General features: G+C 43.6%; 1 protein-coding gene across 1 annotated transcript; it reads left to right on the forward strand.

Annotated features, from left to right (window-relative positions):
• Window positions 1-25,513, forward strand: LOC120025265 (C-type lectin domain family 18 member A-like). The gene is made up of 12 exons (XM_038969761.1): window positions 1-130; window positions 1,020-1,111; window positions 19,875-20,105; window positions 20,365-20,462; window positions 20,686-20,807; window positions 21,481-21,588; window positions 21,750-21,842; window positions 22,723-22,829; window positions 23,018-23,147; window positions 23,290-23,386; window positions 23,946-24,037; window positions 25,444-25,513. The coding sequence occupies exons 1-12, from the start codon at window positions 4-6 to the stop codon at window positions 25,479-25,481; spliced, it is 1,335 nt and encodes a 444-aa protein (XP_038825689.1). The 5' UTR covers window positions 1-3; the 3' UTR covers window positions 25,482-25,513.
• The last annotated feature ends 1,265 nt before the right edge of the window (window positions 25,514-26,778 follow it).

Genomic DNA, 26,778 nt, shown 5'->3' on the forward strand with positions numbered 1-26,778 from the left:
GCCATGGGGTCTCTAACTGGACCCTCGTGTCTGCTTCTGTTTTTCATGGTGACCCTCCAGACCCCGTACCTCACCCACGCGAATAGGATAATCACAGAGAAAACAGGCCGCGCTGATTCATCTGAGAGCGGTAAGAGCGAGCGTCGACAGTTCTGTGTACGGCTCAGCACCAGTCAGAGGAAAACAGCAGGGTGGCCGATGCACGCGATACAGTATATGTAAAGAAAAGTGTGGTTGTTTTTATTAACTTCTCTTGCAAAGAATCCTCAAACTATTCTAATTAATGCAGGATGTTATTTAATTTACAGTGGATATAGGCTAACATTTTAGCAGACCCTCTCATCCAGAGCGATTTATCTTAATGAGTGATTACATTTTCATACTGGGCCCTCATGGGAATCGAACCCACAACCCTTGCGCCATGCTCTATCAACTGAGCCATACTGGACTAACCAACTAATTTGAAGCAGATACAACTTGTAAGTTGTCATCTGTTTCCTACATTCCATCTTAACTTTTGTAAATTGCTAAAATGTAATTTGCAAATAGGCTAAACATTGGACATTCATTAGTAAATTATGCTGTGCTACGTTTAATCCCCCAGTCAAAATGACCTATGGGATTTTTCTTCTTTCCCAATAAAATAAAGAATGCTATAGGATTGTGAAAACTGTAAGATTTTGTTATATTTCTGTCAGAATCCTATTTGGGGAAAATATCCTCAGTAAGGCTACAAGGCCTATATATTGAATAGAGATATTAGTTCTCCAATGATAGGCAATACACATTTCAGTTCTCCAATGACAGGCCATACACATTTTTGTTCTCCAAATGATAGGCCATACACATTTGTTTAGCCTATCACATGTACAGGCTGTGGATATACACTGTCCCAATGTTGTGGAGTGCTACTGTATCAACAGACCTTTCAGCCAACCCCCTTGCCCCCCTTACAGACACTTGCATTCCATTGCCATGGCGACCAGTCCTAAATATTTGTGTGCTTTTCTTTATTCCAGGGCTTGGGTTGAAGGAGCATTTTCTGATTGTTACACAGCACAATAGGCTGCGCAGCTGGGTCACCCCCATGGCCGCTAACATGCAAAAAATGGTTAGTTGCCTTGCCTGCCTTTCATTATATTTATTTTGTGTGTGTGTGTGTGTGTGTGTGTGTGTGTGTGTGTGTGTGTGTGTGTGTGTGTGTGTGTGTGTGTGTGTGTGTGTGTGTGTGTGTGTGTGTGTGTGTGTGTGTGTGTGTGTCAGTTTGTCTGTCTGTTTGTCTGTCTGCCCCTCTGATTGGGGAGTATAGGCTGGTCCTAGCTCTATGATGGCAACTTCTACCCGGAGCTGTAAGCAAATGTAACTATGCCAACTGCCGTGCTGCCATGCAGGCTGGCCCCTTTGAAACACATCACTGAGTTACATGGCTGCTGCTGCCTGCTGGACACCAAGGTCACCTGAAATAGAGCCCTGCCAGAAACCCTCCCCTGTGCTCTTTCCCATACTCCCAATTACAGTTTGTCACAGAGTCTGTCTCTTGGTTAACCGAGCCCTCGGTAAAGGCCCACCATTTGATCCATGATTTATAACACAGCTATATATTATATCCAAAGGTACTGTACAGATAAGTTGAAATTGTATCCTCATAAGTAGTCACAGTTCCTCCCTCTGAGGGTATCCCCATTTCCCCATCTCTAACAACTAAACAAAGGCAGGGACACCAGAGATTTCTCACAGGGTATCTTCTGTTGAAACATTGATATTCCCAACAGTGAGAGACAGTGAATATCAGTGTGTTAACGAAGACAGTGCATGTTGCAGTCACAGGGGCACTGACACCACAGCTGTTCTGTATGGTGCTGTCTCTGGCAGGGTGTTAATGCTGAAGGCCATAAACACTGTGTGGGGTGGATCTGGGATCTGTCCCTGGGGCTCTGCGATAGATATATCTGTTAGGGACCAGGAGGATTACATACGGTGTCTCTCTGTCTCTACTCAAACTAACAGTTTACATACACTAAGTTGACTGTGCCTTTAAACAGCTTGGAAAATTCCAGAAAATTATGTCATGGCTTTAGAAGCTTCTGATAGGCTAATTGACATCATTTGAGTCAACTGGAGGTGTACCTGTGAATGTATTTCAAGGCCTACCTTCAAACTCAGTGTCTCTTTGCTTGACATCATGGGAAAATCAAAAGAAATCAGAAAAACCACAGAAAAAAATTGTAGACCTCCACAACCCTCACGCCCTGGCCATAGAGAGGCTTTTATTCTCTATTTTGGTTAGGCCAGGGGGTGACTAGGGTGGGCATTCTAGTTTCTTTATTTCTATGTTTTCTATTTCTTTGTGTTTGGCCGGGTGTGGTTCTCAATCAGAGGCAGCTGTCTAACGTTGTCTCTGATTGAGAATCATACTTAGGCATCTTTTTCCCACCTGTGTTTTGTGGGTAGTTGTTTTCTGTTTTGTGTTTGCACCAGACAGAACTGTTTCGTTTTGTTCCACTTTGTTATTTTGTTTCAGTGTTCAGTTTGAATAAATAATCATGAACACGTACAACGCTGCGCTTTGGTCCACTCCTTCTTTATCAGACGAGCGTGACAGAACTACCCACCACCAAAGGACCAAGCAGCGTGGTAAGAAGGATGACTGGACATGTGAGGACATTTTAAATGGCAAGGGATCCTGGACGTGGGAGGAGATCCTGGCTGGGAAGGATCGCCTGCCCTGGGAGCAGGTAGAAGCAGAGAGGAAGGCGAAGGCAGCAGCTAAAGCGGAGCGGCAATGTTATAAGGGAACACGGCTGGCAAGGAAGCCCGAGAGGCAGCCCCCCAAAAATTTGGGGAGCACAGGGAGTGTGGCAGAGTCAGGTTGGAGACCTGAGCCAACTCCCCGTGCTTACCGTGGCGAGCATGTGACTGGTCAGGCCCCGTGCTATGGGGTGATGCGCACTGTGTCTCGGCCGAGCATTCACAGGCCGGTGTGCTCGGTGTCAGCGTCCCGCATTTGCCGGGTGGAAGTGGGCATCCAGCCAGAATGGGTGGTGCCAGCTCTGCGGTCGAGACCGCCAGTGTGCCTTCACGGCCCAGTGTATCCGGTGCCTCGGCCAAGGAAGAGACCTCCTGTATGTCTCCCCAGCCTGGTGAGTCCTGTGCCTGCTCCCAGTCAGGTCTCCTGTGTGTCTCCCCAGCCTGGTGAGTCCTGTGCCTGCGTCGAGCCCGGAGCCTCCAGCGACGGCCTCCAGTCCGGAGCATCCAGCAACGTTCTCTAGTCCGGAGCCTCCAGCGACAACGGTCTCCAGTCCGGAGCCTCCAGCGACAACGGTCTCCAGTCCGGAGCCTCCAGCGACGACAGTCTCCAGTCCGGAGCTTCCAGCGACGACGGTCTCCAGTCCGGAGCCTCCAGCGACGACAGTCTCCAGTCCGGAGCCTCCAGCGACGACGGTCTCCAGTCCGGAGCCTCCAGCGACGACGGTCTCCAGTCCGGAGCCTCCAGTGACGACGGTCTCCAGTCCGGAGCCTCCAGCAACGACGGTGTCCAGTCCGGGGCCCGCTACGAGGATCCCCGAACCGGGGTCGGCAGCGAGGGTCCCCGCACCAGAGGTGCCACCAAGTGGGGTGAGCCAGCGGTGGAGCGGGGTCTGCGTCCCGCACCTGAGCTGCCGCAGCGGATAGATGCCGACCCAGACCCTCCTCTATAGGGTTAGGTTTTTTGGCCGGAGTCCGCACCTTTGGGGGGGGGGGGGGGGGTACTGTCACGCCCTGACCTTATAGATCCTTTTTATGTCTCTATTTTGGTTTGGTCAGGGCGTGAGTTGGGGTGGGCATTCTATGTTTTGTGTTTCTATGATTTTCTATTTCTATGTTTTGGCCGGGTATGGTTCTCAATCAGGGACAGCTGTCTATCGTTGTCTCTGATTGGGAACCATACTTAGGTAGCTTTTTTCCCCACCGTTCTTTGTGGGAAGTTGACTTTGTTTAGGGCACATAGCCTTTGAGATTCACGGTTTGGTTTTGTAGTGTTTATTGTTTTGTTTTGCGTCCTTTTGACTTAATAAAGAAAATGTACGCTCACCACGCTGCACCTTGGTCCTCATCCTTCAACAGCCGTGACAGGTTCATCCTTGGGAGCAATTTCCAAACGCCTGAAGGTACCACGTTCATCTGTTCTAACAATAGTACGCAAGTATAAACATCATGGGACCACGCAGCCATCATACCAATAAGTAAGGGAATACCCCCCTGAAATGGACAAAAATGAATGGGAACTTATTGGCACCGTACGAAACATATATACAATGTACAATACCACTCAAATGGACGTTGTTTCAATTAAAATTTACTGCAAATGCCATATGGCAAATGCCAAGTGTCACACAGAAAAAATCCAATAGATGGCGAGCGCGCTCCACGGTAAATGTTCATATTGCAAATGCACATCAAGTCAAGACCCAAGGGTAAAATTTTGAAAATGTGAACTTTTTTTCAAAAACTTATCACCTTCTTAAAAAAGTGCTTTCTGGACCGTTTTTCGAAATTTTTGCGTTTTTTTGGGGTCAATTGTACAAGTATAAGAACTGTATGAACATACTTTTGTCATATTTTATTGTCATATTTTTTTTTTTTAATTGTCCATATTGGCATATGTTTTGTCCATTTGCAATAAGATTTCATAGGAAGTCAAAAGTCGAAGTCAAAAGTCAGTGAACCATTGCCAAATGCCGTAAGAAATGTCCAAATGCAATATGAAAGTATTGAAAGTGCCAAATCAGGATGTTTTGTCCATTTGCAATATGATTTCATATGGAGTCAAAAGTCGAAGTCAAAAGTCAGTGAACCATTGCCAAATGCCATAAGAAATGTCCAAATGCAATATGAAAGCATTGAAAGTGCCAAATCAGGGTGTTATGTTCATTTGCCATGTACGATCATAGGAAGTCGGTTTCCAAACCCAAAAGTAAGTGAACCATGTCCAAATGTCATTTATACTGCCCAAATGATATATAGCACTATGTTAAGCCATGAATCAACCTAGATGGTCTAATTGTCATGTATGATGAGGGAGAAGTGGGACTCTGTTGTTTTTTAATGATAAAAAATAAAAAATCCAAAATGACCCTATTGGACGGGTGGGGGGGTGCTCCCTACCCCACAGTAGACCCCTTGCACCCCCTTAAAGGCATTACATTTTTTTTTTTTTTTTAAATGTGCTCCTGGTAACCCATTCCAATCACCAGGCGCACAGCTGTCCATTTGCAATATGTTTTAATGGGCATTTACCATCACAAATTTGACATGCTCAAAAATCCTGCAGGAATGCGAAATTGACTGGCCCGATAAACTCGGGATGGCCGGGCAGTGATTCTGGTTCCTCTCCATCGCTCGTTGTGTTGATTTCATAATGTCCATTTGGTGATGTTTTTTCACTGTTGAATCTTATTGCAAATGTACTGTTCATTTGCAATATGTTTCAATGGGCATTTACCATCACGAATTTGACATGCTCAAAAATACTGCGGAAATGCAAATTGACTGGCCCGATGAACTCGGGATGGCCGGGCAGTGATAGTGGTTCCTCTCCATCGCTCGATGGTGACATGAGAGAAATGGGACTCTGTTGTTTTTTATAGATTTTTTGAAAAACATCCAAAATGACCAGGGACGCCCCCTATTGGATGGGCACGGGTGGGGGGTGCTAACTACCCAACCGTGAACCCCTTGCACCCCCCTAAAGGCAAAAAAACATTTAAAAAATGTGCTCCTGGTAACCCATTCCAATCACCAGGCGCACGGCTGTCCATTTGCAATATGTTTCAATGAGCATTTACCATCACGAAGTTGACATGTTCAAAAATCCTGCAGGAATGCGAAATTGACTGGCCCGATAAACTCGGGATGGCCGGGCAGTGATTCTGGTTCCTCTCCATCGCTCATTGGTGTTGATTTCAGAATGTCAATTTGGTGATGGTCTATCAATGTTTAAACATATTGCAAATGGACAAAAGTCAACAATAATGTTTCAACCGGGCAATTCCTTTGTCTTTAGAAAGGAAAAGGAACGCAGCTACCTCTCACGGGCGCACGCCTGACTGAGCTCATGGCATTCTGCCAGACACCTGATTGAAACAGCTCTTATTCTCTCCCCCTTCACAGTAGAAGCCTGAAACAAGGTTCTAAAGACTGTTGACATCTAGTGGAAGCCTTAGGATGTGCAATCGGACCAAATTTTACACTGTATATTGGATAGGCAAAGACTTGAAAACCTACAAACCTTAGATTTCCCACTTTCTGGTTGGATTTTTTCTCAGGTTTTTGCCTGCCATATGAGTTCTGTTATAATCACAGACATCATTCAAACTGTTTTAGAAACTTCAGAGTGTTTTCTATCCAAATCTACTAATAATATGCATATCTTAGCTTCTGGGCCTGAGTAGCAGGCAGTTTACTCTGGGCACCATATTCATCCAAGCTACTCAATACTGCCCCCAGCCATAAGAAGTTAAACCATAATAAAAACATTAAACATGTAGTTACGTTCTAGTTGGGGGTCCAGTTCTGACATTATGTGTAGGCCTAGCTGAGGCGACCCCGGAACTCAAGTTTTGGCTCGATTGGTCATTTGGAGCCCGAGCAGCAAACTTAATTGGTGCTGAAAATCCATATTTTCCGGGCGTTGCTACGGGTACCTTGAATGAGCTATCAGACAGAAAGTTTAGGGTCCGTCTCTATGGGCCGAGGCGGTTTCAATGCACCTAGCCTTGCGACTTTTCAAAATGTCATCATTTTCGTGATGGTCACAATGAATTTAAGTTATTGCAAATGTACGAGGCTGTTTCTCGGTCTGAGAACCTTCTAGAGCCACATAACTCACTGTGCACTATCGACTTGAGCTCTAGAACAGGTTTCTAAAGTTTCAGAGCTCTAGGTCTGACGGTTCTTTGATAGTTCGAACAAAGGTAACTATTGCAGGCTCTGTTTTCACTGTTAAGGGTTAATGTCACACGGTCTTGGTTAGGCTTCCACCGTTCGGGAGGACCTCAGGAACGTTCCATTGGTTGAATTGTCCTTCTAACCCTAACGGTCCGCCGCTGTCCCCTATAAGCACCCAAAAGTTAGGGCCCGGCTTCATTATGGGCCTACTTTTTTTCATGGTTGCTGCGCTCAGACCGTGCAAGCTACGGTCAAGCGGGGCATCTCGTTGAACTCGGCACAGCCTAGAGATTATGGTAATGCCATTGTAAGCTCTGTGTGTCTTTAAGCCCCGCACTGTGTCACTCCATCCTTGCTGTTTGTGTGTGTGTGTGAGAGAGCTTTTCTTTGACATCTGTTGGGAGAAATGACTGATTTACAGTTCATGAGGGTTGCCTAATCACACATATGAAGTTTTGAAAAGATCTGACCTTTATAACGCTTCGAAACAGCCCCTATGACCCCAATTTAAGACACTTCCGGTTGACACAGGAAGCTGAAAGTGAACACATATCCTCTTTGGGGTAGGCTCTTACAGAATTTTGAGTTTTAAGTCTTTACGTTAACTTCTCTAGGATAGGGGGCAGCATTTTCACTTTTGGATAAATAGCGTGCCCAATTTCAACTTCCTTCTACTCATCCCCAGAATATAAGATATGCATATTATTAGTAGATTTGGATAGAAAACACTCTGAAGTTTGTCTGTGAGTATCACAGAACTTATGTAGCAGGCAAAACCCCGAGGACTAACCATTCAGAGGTCATCGTCTGTTCAATGAGTTTTCATTGGGATACTAGATTTCTAATAAACCTGTTTGCAGTTCCTACCGCTTCCACTGGATGTCACCAGTCTTTGGAAATAGGTTGAGGTTATTCCTTTGTGCAATGAAGAAGAACGGCCATCTGGAATCAGTGTAACGTTATGTGTACTGTTTGAGAGTTGCGCAAGACTAGAAAAGTATCGTTAGTTTGTTGTCATCCTGTATTGAAAACAGATAGACCCGTCTTCAATTTGATCGATTATTAACGTTTACAAATACCTTAAGTTGTATTACAAAAGTAGTTTGAAATGTTTTGGCAAAGTTTAGAGGTAAATTTTGAGATATTTTGTAGTGACGTTGCGCAAATTGGAAGCTGTTTTTTTCTGGATCAAACGCGCCAAATAAATTGACATTTTGGACATATATGGACGGAATTAATCGAACAAAGGGACCATTGTGATGTTTATGGGACATATTGGAGTGCCAACAAAAGAAATTCGTCAAAGGTAAGGCATGATTTATATTTTATTTCTGCGTTTTGTGTTGCGCCTGCAGGGTTTGCTTTAATTTGGTATCTTATATGTGTGATTTAATGAAAATTTGATTTTATATAATTTTTTTGAATTTGGCGCTCTACATTTTCCCTGGCTATTGGCCAAGTGGGACGCGTCCCACATATCCCAGAGAGGTTAAGAACTGACTGATTTACAAAGGGTTGAATGAGTGTGTGTGATTTCAGAAAATCACAGAAATTTCGCAGCGCTCCGAAACCCACCTTAACGGATTCGTCTGAACACGCCACAACTGGATCTGTAACTTTTTGGAGAAAAAAAACTTTTTTTTTGAGCATCACCAATTGTACATTGTACGATTTCTCTTAAATTACGATAGATAAATGGCTGGTTCTTTTTTACTGACACTGTAGGTTCATGTACTATGACGTGAAGCAGTCAAATGAGTGCTCTATTTTCGTTTTTGACCTTTAATCCCAGAAAAATGGCCTTAACTTCACTAGGGTAGGGGGCAGCATTCGGAATTTTGGATGAAAAGCGTGCCCAAATTAAACTGCCTGCTACTCAAGCCCAGAAGATAGGATATGCATATAATTAGTTGATTTGAATGGAAAACACTCTAAAGTTTCCAAAACTGTTAAAATAATGTCTGTGAGTATCACAGAACTGATATGGCAGGCGAAAACCCGAGGAAAATCCAACCAGGAAGTACTATTATTTTGAAAGGCTGTTTTTCCATTGAAAGCCTATCCACCATACAAAGACTTAGGACCCAGTTCACGAGCTCTGTGGCTTCCTCTAGATGTGGCCAGTCTTTAGTCATTGTTTCAGGCTTTTACTCTGAAAAATGAGGGAGATACAGCACTTTTAATCAGTGGCCAGTGGACATTTCCATTCATCAGCCATGCACCTGATCGGGAACGCACCTTTCTTGTTTCTCCTTTCCTATTGACGAAGCTTTTGTCCGGTTGAAATATTATTGATTATTTATGACAAAAACAACCGGAGGATTGATTTTAAACATCGTTTGGCATGTTTCTACTAACTTTTATTGTACTTTTTGTTTTACTTTTCGTCTGGACTTAGTGCACGCGCCTTAAGCATTCGGATTACTGGACAAAACGCGTGAACAAAAATGAGCTTTTTGGTCATAAAGAGGGACATTATCGAACAAAACGAACATTTATTGTCTAACATGAAGACCTGGGAGTGCCACCAGATGAAGATCATCAAAGGTAAGTGATTCATTTTAATGCTATTTCTGACTTTTGTGACACTCTCCTTGGCTGGAAAATGGCTGTATGGGTTTCTGTGGCTAGGTGCTGACCTAACATAATCGCAAAGTGTGCTTTCTCCGTAAAGCCTTTTTGAAATCTGACACAGCGGTTGCATTAACCTGTTTGGCGTGCAAGCCCGACGTCGGTACACTTATGACAACAGCCAGCTCAAAGTGCAGGGCGCGAAATTCAAAAGATATATTTTTTTAAATATTTAACTTTCACACATTAACAAGTCCAATACAGCATATGAAAGGTACACATCTTGTGAATCAAGCCAACATGTCCGATTTTTAAAATGTTTTACAGGGAAGACACAATATGTAAATCTATTAGCTAACCACGTTAGCAAAAGACACCACTTTTCTTACTCCATCAGTTTTTTACTCCATCAGTAGCTATCACAAATTCGACCAAATAAAGATATAAATAGCCACTAACCAAGAAACAACTTCATCAGATGACAGTCTGATAACATATTTATTGTATAGCATATGTTTTGTTAGAAAAATGTGCATATTTCAGGTATAAATCATAGTTTACATTGCAGCTACAATCAGAAATTGCACCGAAAGCAGCCATAATATTTACAGACACCAACGTCAAATACCTAATTACTCATCATAAAACATTTCTGAAAAATACATAGTGTACAGCAATTGAAAGACAGGCATCTTGTGATTCCAGACAATATTTCTGATTTATCAAGTGTTTTACAGCGAAAACACAATAGAGCGTTATATTAGCGTACCACAATAGCCAAAAACACAAGCAATTTCCCATTAGCAAAAGTTAGCGATCGTAACAAACAAGCAAAAGATATATAATTTTTGACTAACCTTGATTTTCTTCATCAGATGACAGTCCTATAACATCAGGTTATACATACACTTATGTTTTGTTCGAAAATGTGCATATTTAGAGCTGAAATCAGTGGTTACACATTGTGCTAACGTAGCATCTTTTTCCCACAACGTCTAAACAGCAACGATATTTTTCTGACACGTTTTCTGACACACATATTCTGACCAAATAGCTATTCATAAACATAAGTAAAAAATACATGTTGTATAGGAAATGATAGATCCATTAGTTCTTAATGAAATCGCAGTGTTAGAATTCTAAAAAATAACTTCATTACGACATCCAGCTTCGGTATAGCTGAGTACCCCAAAGTTGGGCGCCCACGACTAATTCACATGCACGACAGATATATGAATTAGCATCATAAAATGTTTCTTACTTTTGGTGATCTTCCGTCAGAATGTTGGACAAGGTGTCCTTTGTCAAGAACAGTTGTTGTTTGGATTCAGAACGTTCATTTTCCCTCTCGATTTAGCACGCACACTTGCCAAGTGGCACGGATCTCTCCAACGTCAACAAAGTCAGAGAACGGAACACGGCAAAACTCCCGAAAAAATTTCAATAATCTGATTAAACTATATTGAAAAAACATACTTTACGATGATATGGTCACATGTATCAAATAAAATCTAAACCGGAGATGTTAGTCGTCCATAACGACAGCTAAACAGAAGGCAAATCCATGTCCCCTTTCGCGCGCTCCAGAAACAGGAAATGGACGGTCACGTCATACAAAGAGCTTTAATTCCACCTCAGACCAAGATAAACACGAAATGTCTTCTCTCACCGCCTCTTGACAACCAGGGGAAGGTGTATGAAGTGTACGTAGACTCTTACGTATCATGCCCATGTATAGGCAGGAAGTTGAACAGAGCATCGATTTCTGACATTCCACTTCCTGGTCAGGAAATGTGCTGCAGAATGAGTTCTGTTTCACTCAGAGAAATAATTCAAACGGTTTTAGAAACTAGAGAGTGTTTTCTATCCAATAGTAATAATAATATGCATATTGTACGAGCAAGAATTGAGTACGAGGCCGTTTGAAATGGGCACGATTTAACTGGCTACTCAATACTGCCCCTTGCAGCCATAAGAAGTTAAGGAGAAGTTTATCTTTATCGTATGTTCAACACTTGTATCGTTTATCAATGTTTATGATGAGTATTTCTGTAATTTGATGTGGCTCTCTGCACTTTCACCGGATGTTTGTTTGAGACAATGCATTTCTGACCATAACGTGCCAATGTAAACTGAGATTTTTGGATATAAATATGAACTTTATCGAACAAAACATACATGTATTGTGTAACATGAAGTCCTATGAGTGCCATCTGATGAAGATCATCAAAGTTTAGTGATTCATTTTATTTATATTTCTGCTTTTTGTGACTCCTCTGTTTGGCTGGGAAAATGGCTGTATGGTTTTCTGTGACTAGGTGCTGACCTAACATAATCGCATGGTGTGCTTTCGCAGTAAAGCCTTTTTGAAATCGGACACTGTGGTTGGATTTACAAAAAGTTTATCTTTAAAATGGTGGATAATACTTGTATGTTTGAGGGGTTTTAATTATGGAATTTCTGTTGTTTTGAATTTGGCGCCCTGCAATTTCACTGGCTGTTGTCGAGGTGGGACGCTAGCGTCCCACTTGTACCAGAGAGGTTAACTCAAAAAGCAGCCCATTAGTCCAAACCTATGCTCACCAAGTTTCGTCTTCAAAGTCTTTTCCGTTTAGGAGAAATGGCCATGTCGTGATTGGTGATGTTTTGTACATTTGCAATAAGATTCCATTCGCCATCTGGTGGAATTTACCAGGACAACGGAAAAAGAAGAAGCCACTGCTCCAAAACCGCCATAAAGAGCCAGACTACGGTTTGCAACTGCACATGGGGAGAAAGATCGTACTTTTTGAAGAAATGTCCTCTGGTCTGATGAAACAAAAATAGAACTGTTTGGCCATAATGACCATCATTATGTTTAAAGGAAAAATGGGTAGTCTTGCAAGCCTAAGAACACCATCCCAACTGTGAAGCACGGGGGTGGCAGCATCATGTTGTGGGGATGCTTTGCTGCAGGAGGGACTGGTGCACTTCACAAAATAGATGGCATAATGAGGGATGGAAAATTATGTGGATATATTGAAGCAACATCTCAAGACATCAGTCAGGAAGTTAAAGCTTGGTCGCAAATGGGTCTTCCAAATGGACAATGACCCCAAGCATACTTCCAAAGTTGTGGCAAAATGGCTTAAGGACAACAAAGTCAAGGTATTGGAGTTGCCATCACAAAGCCCTGACCTCAACCCTATAGAAAATGTGTGGGCAGAACTGAAAAAGCGTGTGCGAGCAAGGAGGCCTACAATCCTGACTCAGTTACATCAGCTCTATTAGGAGGAATGGGTCAAAATTCACCCAACTTATTGTGGGAAGCTTGTGGAAGGCTACCCAAAACGTTTGACCCAAGTTAAACAATTTAAAGGCAATGCTACCAAATACTAATTGAGTGTATGTAAACTTCTGACCCACTGGGAATGTGATGAAAGAAATAAAAGCTGAAATAAATCATTCTCTCTGTTATTATTCTGATATTTCACATTCTTAAAATAAAGTGGGGATCCTAACTGACCTAAGACAGGGAATTTTTACTACGATTAAATGTCAGGAATAGTGAAAACTGAGTTTAAATGTATTTAAATGTATTTGGCTAAGGTGTATGTAAACTGCCGACTTCAACTGTATTCATACCCCTTGACTTATTCCACATTTTGTTGTGTTACGGCCTGAATTCAAAATGGATTACATACATTTTTTCCCTCTTACCCATCTACACACAATACCCCATAATGGCAAAGTGAAAACGTGTTTTTAGAAATGTTTGCGAATTTACTGAAAATTAAATACATACATATCTCATTTACATAAGTATTCACACCCCTGATTTAATAGTTTGTAGAAGCACCTTTGGCAGCGATTACAGCAGTGGGTATTTCTGGGTAAGTCTCTAAGAGCTCTCCACACCTGGATTGTGCAACCTTTGCTCATGATTCTTTTCAAAATTATTCAATCTCTGTCAAATTGGTTGTTAATTATAGCTCAACAGCCATTTTCAGGCCATAGATTTTCAAGTAGATTTAAGTTAAAACTGTAACTCGGACACTCAGGAACATTCACGGTTTCCTTCCTCTCCGGCATCTGAGTTAGGAAGGACGCCTGTATCTTTGTAGTGACTGGGTGTATTGATACACCATCCAAAGTGTAATCATAACTTCACCACGCTCAAAGGGATATTCAATGTCTGCTTTTTTTATTTTTACCCATCTACCAATAGGTGCCGTCCTTTACGATGCAATGGAAAACCTCTCTGATCTTTGTGGTTGAATCTGCATTTGAAATTCGCTACTCGATTGAGGGACTTCACAGATAATTGTATGTGTGGGGAACAGAGATGAGGTAGTCATTCAAAAATCATGTTATACACTATTATTGCACACAGAGTGAATCCATGCAACTTATTATGTGACTTGTTAAGCACATTTTTACTCCGGGAACTTATTTAGGCTTGGCATAACAAAGGGGTTGAATAATTATTGACTCAAGACATTTCAGCTTTTCATTTTTAATTCTTAATATTTTTTTAGTTATGGGGTATTGTGTGTAGGCCAGTGACAAAATAATCTCAATGTAATCCATTTTAAATTCAGGCTGTAACACAACAAAATGTGGAAAACGTCAAGGAGTGTGAATACTTTCTGAAGGCACTGTAAATTAATCTTAACTGAACTTAATTGAAGAAGTTGTAGTTTTCATCACTGAGGTAATGCAAACTAACAGTCTCAGGTATAGTCTAATGATTTTCACTTAAACACTCAGATAAAGTGAGAGAAAACAAGCATGTTACCCAAGGACTGAGTGAATAGTGTGGGTGGGCACTGTGCAGCCTGAAACAACACGAATGTGTGACAAGCCTCCAATGATAATCCACTGGGCATTTTCTCTATATCTGATTCCATCTATGCCAGTCTTATCTCCCTTTGCTTACATTGCATGAGGACAGACGAAGACAGAGGACAATCAGTGGATAATGAAACACACAACAGTGGGGTTGAATAGTGTAGGTCCTAGAGGCCTAATGGCCGTTTTGTCCAAAACCGTCACTTATCATAGATTGCGTTCTCTAAGCCCATGTATACAGATAGAGCAGAGTTCCTAGACTGCTGCTAAGCATCGGCAAACTGCACATAGCTGATAACACGTAATGAGAAAAAGAGGATGAGGATATTATCATGCTTCATTCAGGACTGTGGTATTACAGGTAATTTGCTTGCGAAGGCCGATGGAGGAATCCCGGGCGAGCTGAAGAAGCATATTAAGGAGCTTTACTGATAAACGCTTAAAAGGCTCAGGGCTTTAGCTGCGTTTGTGATTCTCTTTGAGGAATTTCCACCCAGGCAGGGCAGCAGGCGTGGGTAAGCGCTGACTGATTGTGTCGGTAAAGAGATTATAGTGTGGCCCTGCAGCAGCCTCCCTCTTCTCCCTCTTCTTCTTCTCTTCAGGAGATAAAAGAGCAGCGCTTCACACAGTTTCACAAATGAGGCTCTTCTCTCTCTGTACTCAGTCCATGCCCTCTGGAGGTTCCCCGAGGGCTGGGGAAGCCTGTCTGACAATAGGAGGTACTTTGCTTCAAATACAGAAATGGAAATGAAGTATTTTCTTTTGGTGTAAGACAGGAGAGGGAGGCGTTTGTTTTGCGTCTACTCATTGCAGAAACTCGTTTTCTCGTTGTAATGACATAATTTCAAGTTTTGCCTGCTGGGTATGTGTGAGAGAAAGTGTATAGGCTATGTGTGCGTCTGGAGCTAAGTAATTTACAGTACATTAGGTCAAAGTTCAACCCGCTTAATGTCTCCACTTAGCTGAGGACTCCCACGGCTAAAAGACAGTTTTGAGTGGGCATGAAAACATCGACTGGGAAACAGTGTTCCTGCTGAATGTCACTTTGCTATTAAAAGCTCTGCTGTCTTGGCTTATTTTATGGACTACACTCCTTGCCAACATCAATTCCTCAGCTATAAGTTGTTGACTTTACGGACCATAACAGAGTAAGACTCAACATACTCCTATGTCTGGTCTTTGCTTCACTCCTGTAGTTACTTAATTCCTTGCGCTGATGCATTGTGACGTGAAATGGAACATTCAAGAAGGGGACTTGCCCGGTGACCCTGCTCCCCTCTGGTGGCATCAAAGCGTGCGCTGATGATTTTGACCAGAGGACATCAGGGGGAACAATGTGCTCAAAGGGGCTTAGCACACTCTTAATTAGCTGTCACTCCCCTGACATCTGGACATGCCTCCATTCATCAAACAACAAATGTCCTATGATGAGGAAGTAGTGCTAATGATGAAGTTAGTCCTACAGGAAGCAATATCATCCTTTCCAAGCTCTTTATAGCATGGCATGTATACTCCCATACACTGGGCCTGTTGTATTCTCTCCAATGTTTTCATGTGTCAGTCATAAGACCTTCATCTGAGTTTTAGTAGGTATTTTCCTTAATAAATTGAAACACATGTCTCCAGTTAGTGTTTCTGCGTATTGAGGATCTCTTACTTCACTGCAAATTGACAAACGGGTCAGTGTTCCCTTTTAGAAGGCCCTTAAATATTAACACAGATGTGCCAGAGGAAGATTAACTTAAAAGATGACAAGATGAAAACTCCCCTCTTGTCACCCCGTCAGTGGACCCAGTCAAAGCCACTGTGGAGGAAATTACACTGATTTGTTTGGCTGTCTCATTCTGGCCCCCCTCTAAGGGGGGTGTTTTTATATAACACACATTCAGGTGAAAACACCAGCTGTGAGCTCTGCTGAGTACACACAGGCAGGCTGTGAGATGTGGCTATCAGTAGGACAGGAGTGGCCTGGAGAGTCTGTTTGTGTTGGGGCCCTCTCAAGGTGATGGAAGGCTGGCAGAATCTCTGAGGAGCAACGTTGAGAAGGTGTGGAAAGATGCGACTGGTGGGGGCTGTAGTAATGGTGAAGGAGAAGAGACGGGGGTCAGTGAAATGGAGAGATGGTTGGATGTTGACGGCCTGGCTAACTTTTAGATCTCTCTGAAGAGCGAGTGGGAGTCGGATAGCTTTGCATGACATCCCACTGATGTGTGCCAGGATACCCTCTCCCTCCCCTTTCCTCCCCCTCTGTCCCCTCTCCCCATCTCTGAAACAGGACCCCTTCGTTGGGAACCAGTCGTGAAACGGCATATGTGGAAACACGCCCCTTTCACGCTCGGGTCCTGAGTGCTGACAACCGTCTCCACGATAACTGGCTGCGGTTGCCGGGGCAGCTAACGCTGAGGAGAGAAATTCTGCTACCACTCGACACGCACAAGACGAGACGGGTCAAACGGCTTAGCCAATGAGTGACAGCCACTGTCCGTCTCCCTGTCCTAACAGAGGCAGAGGCTGCCTCATCAGTTCCTCATAAGCAAAACAGAAGAATCCACACTGTTTATATGCTGCTTATACAGTGCATTCAGAAAATAATCAGACTTTTCCCACATTTTGTTACGTTACAGCCTTATTCTAAAATTGATTTTTTTTTTTTATCCTCATCAATCTACACACAATACCCAATAATGACAAAGTGAAAACAGGTTTTCATAAAATGTTTGCAAATGTATTACAAATAAAAAACAGAAATACCTTATTTACATAAGTATTCAGACTCTTTGCTATGAGAGTCGAAATTGAGCTCAGGTGCATCCTGTTTCCATTGATTATCCTTGAGATGTTTCAACAACATGATTGGAGTCCACCTGTGGTAAATTCAATTTATTGGACATGATTTGGAAAGGCACACACTTGTCTATATAAGGTCCCACAGTTTACAGTGCATGTCAGAGCAAAAAACCAAGCCATGAGGTCGAGGGAATTGTCTGTAGAGCTCCGAGACAGGATTGTGTCAAGGCACAGATCTGGGGAAGGGTACCAAAACAATTTCTGCAGCATTGAAGGTCCCCAAGAAAACAGTGATATATCCTCACGGCAATATTTTATACATTTGCAAACATTTCTAAAAACCTCTTTTTGCTTTGTCATTATGGGATATTGTGTGTAGATTGATGAGGGGAAAAAAACAATATAATCTATTTTAGAATAAGGCTGTAAAGTAACAAAATCTGTAAAATGTCAAGGGGTCTGAGTACTTTCCGAATGCACTGTATGCTTATAAATGTGTCTACTGGGACACTGTTTAGACACTCAGTTCTTCATCTGCTTCAGTGCCTTGTGTCTCTTTAGTGGGCGGATATCCCAACTCAGTACTTGATACTGACAGGCCCATCATGTCTCTGACTGTACTGTATCTTTAAGCATAACCCTGTGAGTCTGTCTATGTTGTAGCAGGCTCTGTGCCAGGAGAGGAGAGAATGTTAATAGGTGTGTGACGTTGGGATTTAATTTGATCCCTCCACTTTAGAGACACACACCTCTCACCAGACCAGGGCATGACTAAAGGACACTAACCCGTCCAGACTGTCCCGCCTCTGGCACCCTACTCCCCACCCCCGATTTACCCCTACACTCCATGACCCCTTCTCCAACTCTCCTTACTTCTCTCTCCCCCTACATCCCAGTCCACCAGTGTCTATGTCTCTCCTCTCATGGTGAGAGGAGAGACATAGAGAAGCTCAATGGGTGTAACTTTTGTTGACAATTTCAATACCCTTTGGAAACAAAACATGTTTTATAAGGAGGATGGGATACACCCAAATCATTTGGGTTCCTGGATCCTTTCACAGGCTGCATTGAGACAATTACTTATTAATGACCCAAAGCCCAGCTCAGTTAATCCCTACCATTGTGACACTGAGTTGTCATAATGTCAAATGTATATTATACCAGGGGCATTGGAAGACACAATGTAAGTAACCTAATTGATGTCCCTCTAACTGCCTCTGCTGATCCTACAGCTATTGTATGCAGTAATCATGTGCCTATGAACCAGATTTATACTGTTAGCACTGAGGCGGTGTGCCCTAGTAGGAAGTCCACTGTGTGCATCTCACCCTGCACTGACCTAAATAACATGAGCATATCTACTTCTGCTAAGTAAAGCAATGAAAACAAGTAAGCATCCCAGAAAAGTGCTCAAAATAGCCCACATTAATATATGTAGCTTAAGTAACAAGGTTCTTGACAATACCTTTGATACAGTGGCAGCAATACAAGGTTATAACATTTACAGAAATGCCAATGGTGTTGCTGTTAATATTCAGAACCACATTCCTGTAAAGCTTAGAGGATCTCATGTTAAATACAGGTCTCTTCACAGTCCCCAAGTCCAGAACAGACTATGGGAGGCGCACAGTATTACATAGAGCCATGACTACATGGAACTCTATTCCATATCAGGTAACTGATGCAAGCAGTAAAATTAGATGAAAAAAAACAGATAAAAATACACCTTATGGAACAGTGAGGACTGTAAAGAAACACAAACATAGGCACAGACACATGCATACACACACACGAAAACATACGCACTATACACACAAGTACACATGGATTTTGTATTGTAGATATGTGGTAGTGGTGGAGTAGGGGCCTGAGGGGGCACAGTGTGTTGTGAATGTATTGTTTTTAAAATTGTATAACTGCCTTAATTTTGCTGCACCCCAGGAAGAGTAGCTGCTGCCTTGGCATAATAAATACAAATACAAGGTGTCATAGGACACCTTGCTTAGCCGGAATCCTGCCCTAAGTGCACCAGCTTTGAAAGCAGAGATCACCTTTCAGCCTCCCAGGGTGTTTGCTGTTCACCATCCTGACTGTGTAATTTCTTTAGGACTGTCTTGTTTAAGATCAGGTACCATCACATGGCCTGTGCTGGCCTTTAGCGATGGATAGCACTCTTGCAGTTGTTGATCTATTTAAGGCCTATGAGGATGAGATAGTATACTCAGTGACCTAATGGTCAGCTGGCCGAACAGCAGAGTCACTATGCCATGGTCTGTGCTCATACAACCAACTTTATTTATTTATTTCCCTCCCATACTCCCACACAGTCTGTCTTTTTATCGATCTCCCCATCAGTCCCTGCCCAAATACCGTATCCATTTTAGGCTATAGATTTCCAGAGCTCTGTGACTAAGTCTTCAGAAGAAACCTTGTCAGTGAACATTAACAATGGGAGGCCAAATGGAGAGCCTGGCATGGGGAGTGTCCCAAAAGCAAAATGTGTCCCTGAAAAAAGGCCCTTCAGGTCACAAAGAAAGGAAGTCGGTCTGTCACCCTCAGTCATTGGAAGGTTGTTCCCCATTGTATTAGTTTAAACGTGTGTGTGTGTGTGTGCGTGTGTGTGTGTGTGTGTGTGTGTGTGTGTGTGTGTGTGTGTGTGTGTGTGTGTGTGTGTGTGTGTGTGTGTGTGTGTGTGTGTGTGTGTGTGTGTGTGTGTGCGTGTGTGTGTGTTGTCTTCTCCCCCTTCCCCATATCTGTAGGACTGGAGTGAGAAGCTGGTTCTACTTGCCCAGGAGAGGGCGGAGTCTTGCCACACAGACCCCTCTCCTCAGGACCAACAGCTCCGCCACATTGGCTGGAACACCCATCACTCAGCCCATGCCACAACTTCATTTGCTGAGGTCATTGACTCATGGTTTGAGGAAGGGAGGGACTTCATGTACTTGAGTGGGCAATGCAGAGAGAATGCTACCTGCCAACACTACACACAGGTAATGGTTAACAGTTCTGGATCTGTCAACTGTGCAGCAACCCTAAGTAACTTTGTGACGAAACAAGAAGTCTCAATTCAACTCTCAATTCAATTTGAGTAATTGGCGTGACTGAGTTTGTGTTGCCCACTTGCCAATACATTGTGTTGCCAATATACTCCCTTTCCCACTCTGTTTTTCTCTAACTCTGTCTGTGTGTCTGTCCTGTCTGTCAATCTCTCTCTGTCGATCTCCCTGTTGCTCTCTCTCTCTGCTGTAGTTGGTGTGGGCCACCTCCAGTAATGTGGGCTGTGCCAGACAGTTGTGTCTGAGGGGTGATGCTCTCTGGGAGCTGTTTGTCTGTGCATACTCCCCTGGGTAAGAGCACAACTAATTTACCTGATGTCAAACTTCTCCTCCTGTTTTAGTACTCAGCCTTAGTGTGTGTGTGTGTGTGTGTGTGTGTGTGTGTGTGTGTGTGTGTGTGTGTGTGTGTGTGTGTGTGTGTGTGTGTGTGTGTGTGTGTGTGTGTGTGTGTGTGTGTGTGTGTGTGTGTGTGTGTGTGTACACGTATACGTGTGTGATATATGTCTCTCTGCAGGGGTAACTGGGAGGTGAATGGGAGGTTGGTGGTGCCCTATGTGGCTGGTTTCTCCTGTTCTCTCTGCACCTCTTCCATGTCAGGCTGCTTCAGACTGTGGGACCATGTGGGAGGAATGTGTGGTGAGACCCCTATAGAGAACACTCTCATTCATTTAAAGGTAGACTCAGTGAAATGATATTGCCATGAGCAGCACCGCAGATTTTGCGATGAGTGAGATGCAAGGCTCTTCTCTCACAGTCACACACAGTATCTGCGCATGTGCATGGGTTTGCTTCACACTGTTACAGCGTGGGAGCCACGGGACCAAAACAGCGGTGAAGTTTAGACTCGCACTTCAACGCTCTTAGTTGTTGTGGAAATTGACCCACTATGCTGTTTACTTTGTGCATATAGCTGAGTCTTCCTTTAAATTAGTGAAAAATGTTAGCATTTTAATCATATTAGCTGTTCCTTACTCAAAGTAGTATCTATTTCAACCAACTCTGTTCTCTACAGATTGTTGTCTTAGAATCTCTTTAGTGCACTAAAAGCGACGTATCACCTCTATTGAGGATGACAGTTCATTATCTATTTTGAGCCAAAGAGGTTAAGTGTATTTTTTTCCTCACTTAAAGTATTGTCATGTGAAGGGGTTTTCACCTAATCCGGTTTAACAGTATAGCCAACACTTAACCACTTACCATGCAATGATGGCCTTGTCAGAGAACAAGCACCAACTGGAGGCTAAATGTATTCATGGAAAAATGAAGACTTTTAAGCAAAGGTATTTAGAAAATTGTATCTGTGTTCCAGAGACCCCCAGAAACCCATGTCGTATGAGCTGTGGGCAGCATGGTCGTCTGAACATCTCCTCCTGCCAGTGTCATTGTGGACCTAGGTTCACTGGACGATTCTGTCAGGGTATCAGTCTATGTGCCTGTGTTTACCAGTCTGACAGTCTACTACAGTCATTATTACCTCTGTGTGTCTGACTAGGCATGCTCTGCAGTGTGTGTGTGTTCAGGTATCTCTGTAGGTGCATCATGGTCGATATACTGTATGTGATTGTGTGTGTGTTTCAGTGCGCTGCAGTGTGAAGTGTGTGCACGGCCGCTACAAGGATGAGGAGTGCTCCTGCAAGTGTGGTATTGGTTATAGGGGTGCTGAGTGTGCAGGTGAGTGTGATGTTGGTTATGGGGGTGCTGAGTGTGCAGGTGAGTGTGATGTTGGTTATGGGGGTGCTGAGTGTGCAGGTGAGTGTGTATGTGTGTGGGAATCAGGGTTGGGGTCAATTCCATTTCAATTCCAGTCAATTCAGGAAGTACATTGAAATTCCAATTCCAATTCTTTACTGTTTTAATTTAAATGGAATTGACCACAACCCTGGTGGGCAAAAGACCGTGCTCCGTCCTCTCTCCTCCATCCTCTCTCCTCCGTCCTCTCTCCTCCTAGAACTGGAATCCGATAAGTGGTCATATCGTCGAGCAGTGTGTCAATTTGTCAGTAGGAAGAGTGTCCTCCCCTCCTCGATAGCCACCTTTCATCGAGGATACTCATGTATCCTACCATGGAAGAGTTTTGAAATCTGTCACACCCCCATTTGAATCAGTTTTTGTTTTGTCAGAGACTAAGAACATGCACACATTTAAAAACAATATGCTACTTATTGTTTTATCTATAAAATGTCTTGCACAACTAACTTCATTAATTTTGATCATTTTACACATTTATTTTGGGATCCACCTCTGTAAACGTAATTTGCCTATTGACGCGCGATTGCAGAAGGACCATCTCATTTCAAGCAAGCACATTTTCATCCACGTTCACTCTGCTCGCCGACTCTCCTCGATTAACTTTGAACGTTTTCAAAAGGAAGCGAGTGAGGACGGAGGAGAGAGGACGCAGGAGGTGGGCAAATCGAAATGATAAAAGGTCATAGTGTTTATTGTGACCAGAATGGACTGCGGTCTGTACACTAAGTTTGAGCCAAGATGGATGGTCAGTGCCTGGTGTCTCTTTGCTGAGGCCTAATGTGTGTTGCTTATGTTTCTGTAGAGAAGCAGCAGTTTCCCTTCCACAGCTGTGACGTGAGGATAGATGGAGAGTGCTTCATGGTGTCTCCAGAGGTCAACACCTACTATGGAGCCAAGACCCGCTGTCAGGTTAGAGAGAGAGAGAGAGAGAGAGAGAGTGTGTGTGTGTGTGTGTGTGTGTGTGTGTGTGTGTGTGTGTGTGTGTGTGTGTGTGTGTGTGTGTGTGTGTGTGTGTGTGTGTGTGTGTGTGTGTGTGTGTGTGTGTGTGTGTGTGTGTGTGTGTGTAACCCATGTTGTGGTGTGTGTTTGGACCCCAGGAGCGAGGGGGGATTCTGGCCCAGATCCACAACCAGAAGGTTCAGGACATCCTCACATTTTACCTCAGCCAGCTGGAGACCAGCAACGAGGTCACAGACCCCAACTTTGAGACACGCAACTTCTGGATCGGTACGTCACTTTCACTGTCCTTCTCTACGTACAGCCAAATAGCTTTGACAGGCTGACTTTGGGAGTTTGTGTGAGCAGCATTGAGATGTGTCAAGGTGAGATAAGGATAAGCGTCCTGTAAGGCTGTGTGTATTGTGTCCAGGGCTGACATATAAACCTCTGAAGGACTCTTTCCGCTGGGACTCAGGAGAAATCCCCACATACAGCAGCTTCGCATTTGGACAGCCTGACAACCAGGGGTGAGAGAGTCATAACTTTTGACAACTTAATGATAATAGTAACAACAATTAGAACTTTGTATTATCATGGCATCTTGTTCAATGGATAATCATAAAATAATATTATTGTAGTCAGAATCTACAGTAAGCAGGTGGAATGAGGCACTGCAGATGCGACTCCACTATATTTTTTACTGGAATGAACATATTGATACCATCATGGTTATTCTATACTGTGTGGAACACAGGTATAGTCTCACGTAGTCTAACATTATCACCTCACACTCTGTGTCAGGAGGAGAGAAGCCTGGGCCCATACCCACAAAGCATCTCAGAGTAGGAGTGCTGATTTAGGATCAGTTTTTCCATTTAGATCTGAATGAATATGATTATATGGACAGATCCTAGATCAGCACACCTTATCTGAGATGCTTTGTTGATACGGGCCCTGGACATTGAGGCTGCTGTGTTTGAAAGCAGAACTGTCATTTTCTGTCTGACCACCAGATGTCTCTGTGTTCCCTCTCTCCATCTCACTTTTCCTCCCTCTCTCCTCTCTCTCGTTTCTCTCTCCCTGCAGCTTTGGGAACTGTGTGGAGCTGCAGGCATCCAGCGCCTTTAACTGGAATGACCAGCGCTGTAAAACACGCAACCGATACATCTGCCAGTACGGTGAGAGAACACAACTCTATGAGAGACAGAAAGAGACAGAGGTGAAAAGAGAGGGAGGGAGAGAGAGGTGGAGAGAAACAGAGAGATGCTGAGATATTCTAATCAAGGAAATCTGTCCTCACACTGCATCCAGACTCATTACAATTAGATGTAGCATTCACTGATATATCTTAAAACTCTCTAAGCCTGCAGGTGGTTTAAAACACCTGTTGGACATTGACATCACCGTGACAACATATTAAGAGAGACTGACAGCAGCTCGTAAAAAATCCTGACAGACAGAGCGGAGTTCAAACACTATCGGTAGAAGTTACCAGTACACACAAATCTAGGATCAGCTTACTATCCCCAAATTCTGACCTTAGATCAGCATGCAAGGGAAAGACATCAGGACCCTAAATCTTTACCTGGTCTCTCTTGCTGAGGAATGCTGGAGTCAAAGTGAGTGTTCGGTATAAAACCCAAGCAGAGAACACATAAACACATCACAGCTCTAACTCCTGATCTGGGTGCAGTGTTTACCGTCTGTGTTTATGAGGGAGAGGCTGTGTGACACGGCCCACACATTTTAATGATACACTCAGCTGGAATCAATGGCACTCAGGGCTCCTCATAAAGAGCCTTCTAGAGATCGATATACGTCAGGCCTACAATGGAACCAAACACACACACACATTTCTCCCCTCTATAATTCACCAGTGTGATGGAGTCAGAATTGGAGGGTGGTATTGTTTGTTTTGTTTTGGTTAATTGTGTGTGTTCTAGGCAGGTGGCGAGCTCTGCAATCTCATATTGATCATCCAGGGCCGTCCTAATCCAGTCAGTGTTGCTGGACGTTTTTAACAGCTCACCGTTTAAAAGCTCTTAATCTTGATGGAAAACCATCGGCTTCTAAGAGCGAGAGGCCTTTGTGTAGAGAAGGATCAGTAAAGAGGATTGGAGAGGAGTGTGTGTGTGTGTGTGTGTGTGTGTGTGTGGGGGGGGGGGATGGACCTGACCAGAGCTCAAAGTGGAGTGGTAAGGCTAGTGAAAACAGAACACATGAGAACACAGCTGGACTAGAGGGGAGCATGTTTTACTCAACCCCCTCCTCTACACAAGCACTCTAACTAAAACAAAAGATTCATTGGAGCAACAAGGAGTGAAATGAATGGATTTGACTGTGATTAATAGCTCCCCTACACACACACACACACTCTCTCCCTCTATCTCGTACCCCCCTGAAGGTATAATTGTAAAGCTGCATTGATGTGTTCTCTTAATTGGCAATAAAATGATAAGCTGAAAGCACAGGGAGCCTGAGGGGTCCACACAATTACCCAGATACAGTGTGTGTGTGTGTGTGTGTGTGTGTGTGTGTGTGTGTGTGTGTGTGTGTGTGTGTGTGTGTGTGTGTACATCCACAGCTCCAGAGCACATTGCCCTGTGGGAGGTTGGCCTGTGATGAATTCGGCACTCGAGGGTGGAGAGCACAGCATTGGAGGGGTTGGGGAGGTGGGTCGTTTGGGCCGTTCGTTGGACCCGGTCTGGGTGTGTGTCAAGCAGAAGCTGCTCTTATTGGTCTTATTTCATCCAGTGTTTTTCACTCCAACCCTTGTTGCACATATCAATCAATAAATCAATCAAGTTTATTTTATATAGCCCTTCGTACATCAGCTAATATCTCGAAGTGCTGTACAGAGACCCAGCCTAAAACCCCAAACAGCTAGAATGCAGGTGTAGAAGCACGGTCCCCTGTTGCCGGTCAGGACTGGGCCTGTCTAACCAGTGCAGGAAAAAAGCACACAATGGGAGAACTTCCAAAGCAACATAGAGTTTGAGCTCAACTGTAAATGGTCCATGGCAGCACAAATCTGTGTTTTGTACTATACTGTTTTTTGTATTGCATATTCTTTTCTCAGAGCTAAATTATGATTCATTTGTGATGTTTGCCATATCTGCCTCCCTGCATTGTCAGTTTGAATGTACAATTCTCCCCAATGCACTGAATGTACAGTGCCATGACAACCACTATTTTTGCTTTCTCAGTCATCCAGTAAGTGAATTAAAACGGTTTGCTACAATGTGCTGTGGGGTATTTTTCCAGACTGGGTAATTCTATTGGTCTCTGTGTTTGTGAGTGTGTGTGTGGTCTTTAGTGGAACTTTTGTGTTCTAGTATGTGAGTGTTTGTTTGGAATAGTTTGTGAACGTGGCACTGTGTGTCTTTCTACACTAGTTTGGGAAGAGGCCAGTTTTTCTCCTGTGTGTTGGGAGCATCTCTGAGGTCTCTGAGGTGACATCACAGACAGTGTCCAGGAATCCCTATGGACCAGGGATGAGTGTGTTCAGCTGTCTGGCAGGCAGCGCTAGGAGGGGAGAGAGGTATGAGGGTGGGAGGATGAGGGGAGGAGTCGGCTGCAGAGAGAGGGATTAAACCAACCTGCAGTGCTGCAGTGGAATCATGCAAATGAACAAAGCAGGGAGAAGGTCACCAGGTTGAACAGGTGGGCAGTGGAGGAGGAAGACGAGCAATAACAGTGTGTGTATGTGTGTGTGTGTGTTTACCATACCTGCATTAATCAGTGGTGTTAATGCCAAGCCCACTGCGTAGCCGCGCTGCCACTCAACAGCTGATTGGTACAAAAGACAAAACTACTGAAATAGTTGTTTTTAAAATGGAATTACAATCACCCATATTCACCACACAGCAATCAGACTTGAGAAATCACTATGAATTTACAGTAAAGTCAAGAATACAGG

The sequence above is a fragment of the Salvelinus namaycush genome, chromosome 30, assembly GCF_016432855.1.
Source record: "Salvelinus namaycush isolate Seneca chromosome 30, SaNama_1.0, whole genome shotgun sequence".
NCBI lineage: Eukaryota > Metazoa > Chordata > Actinopteri > Salmoniformes > Salmonidae > Salvelinus > Salvelinus namaycush.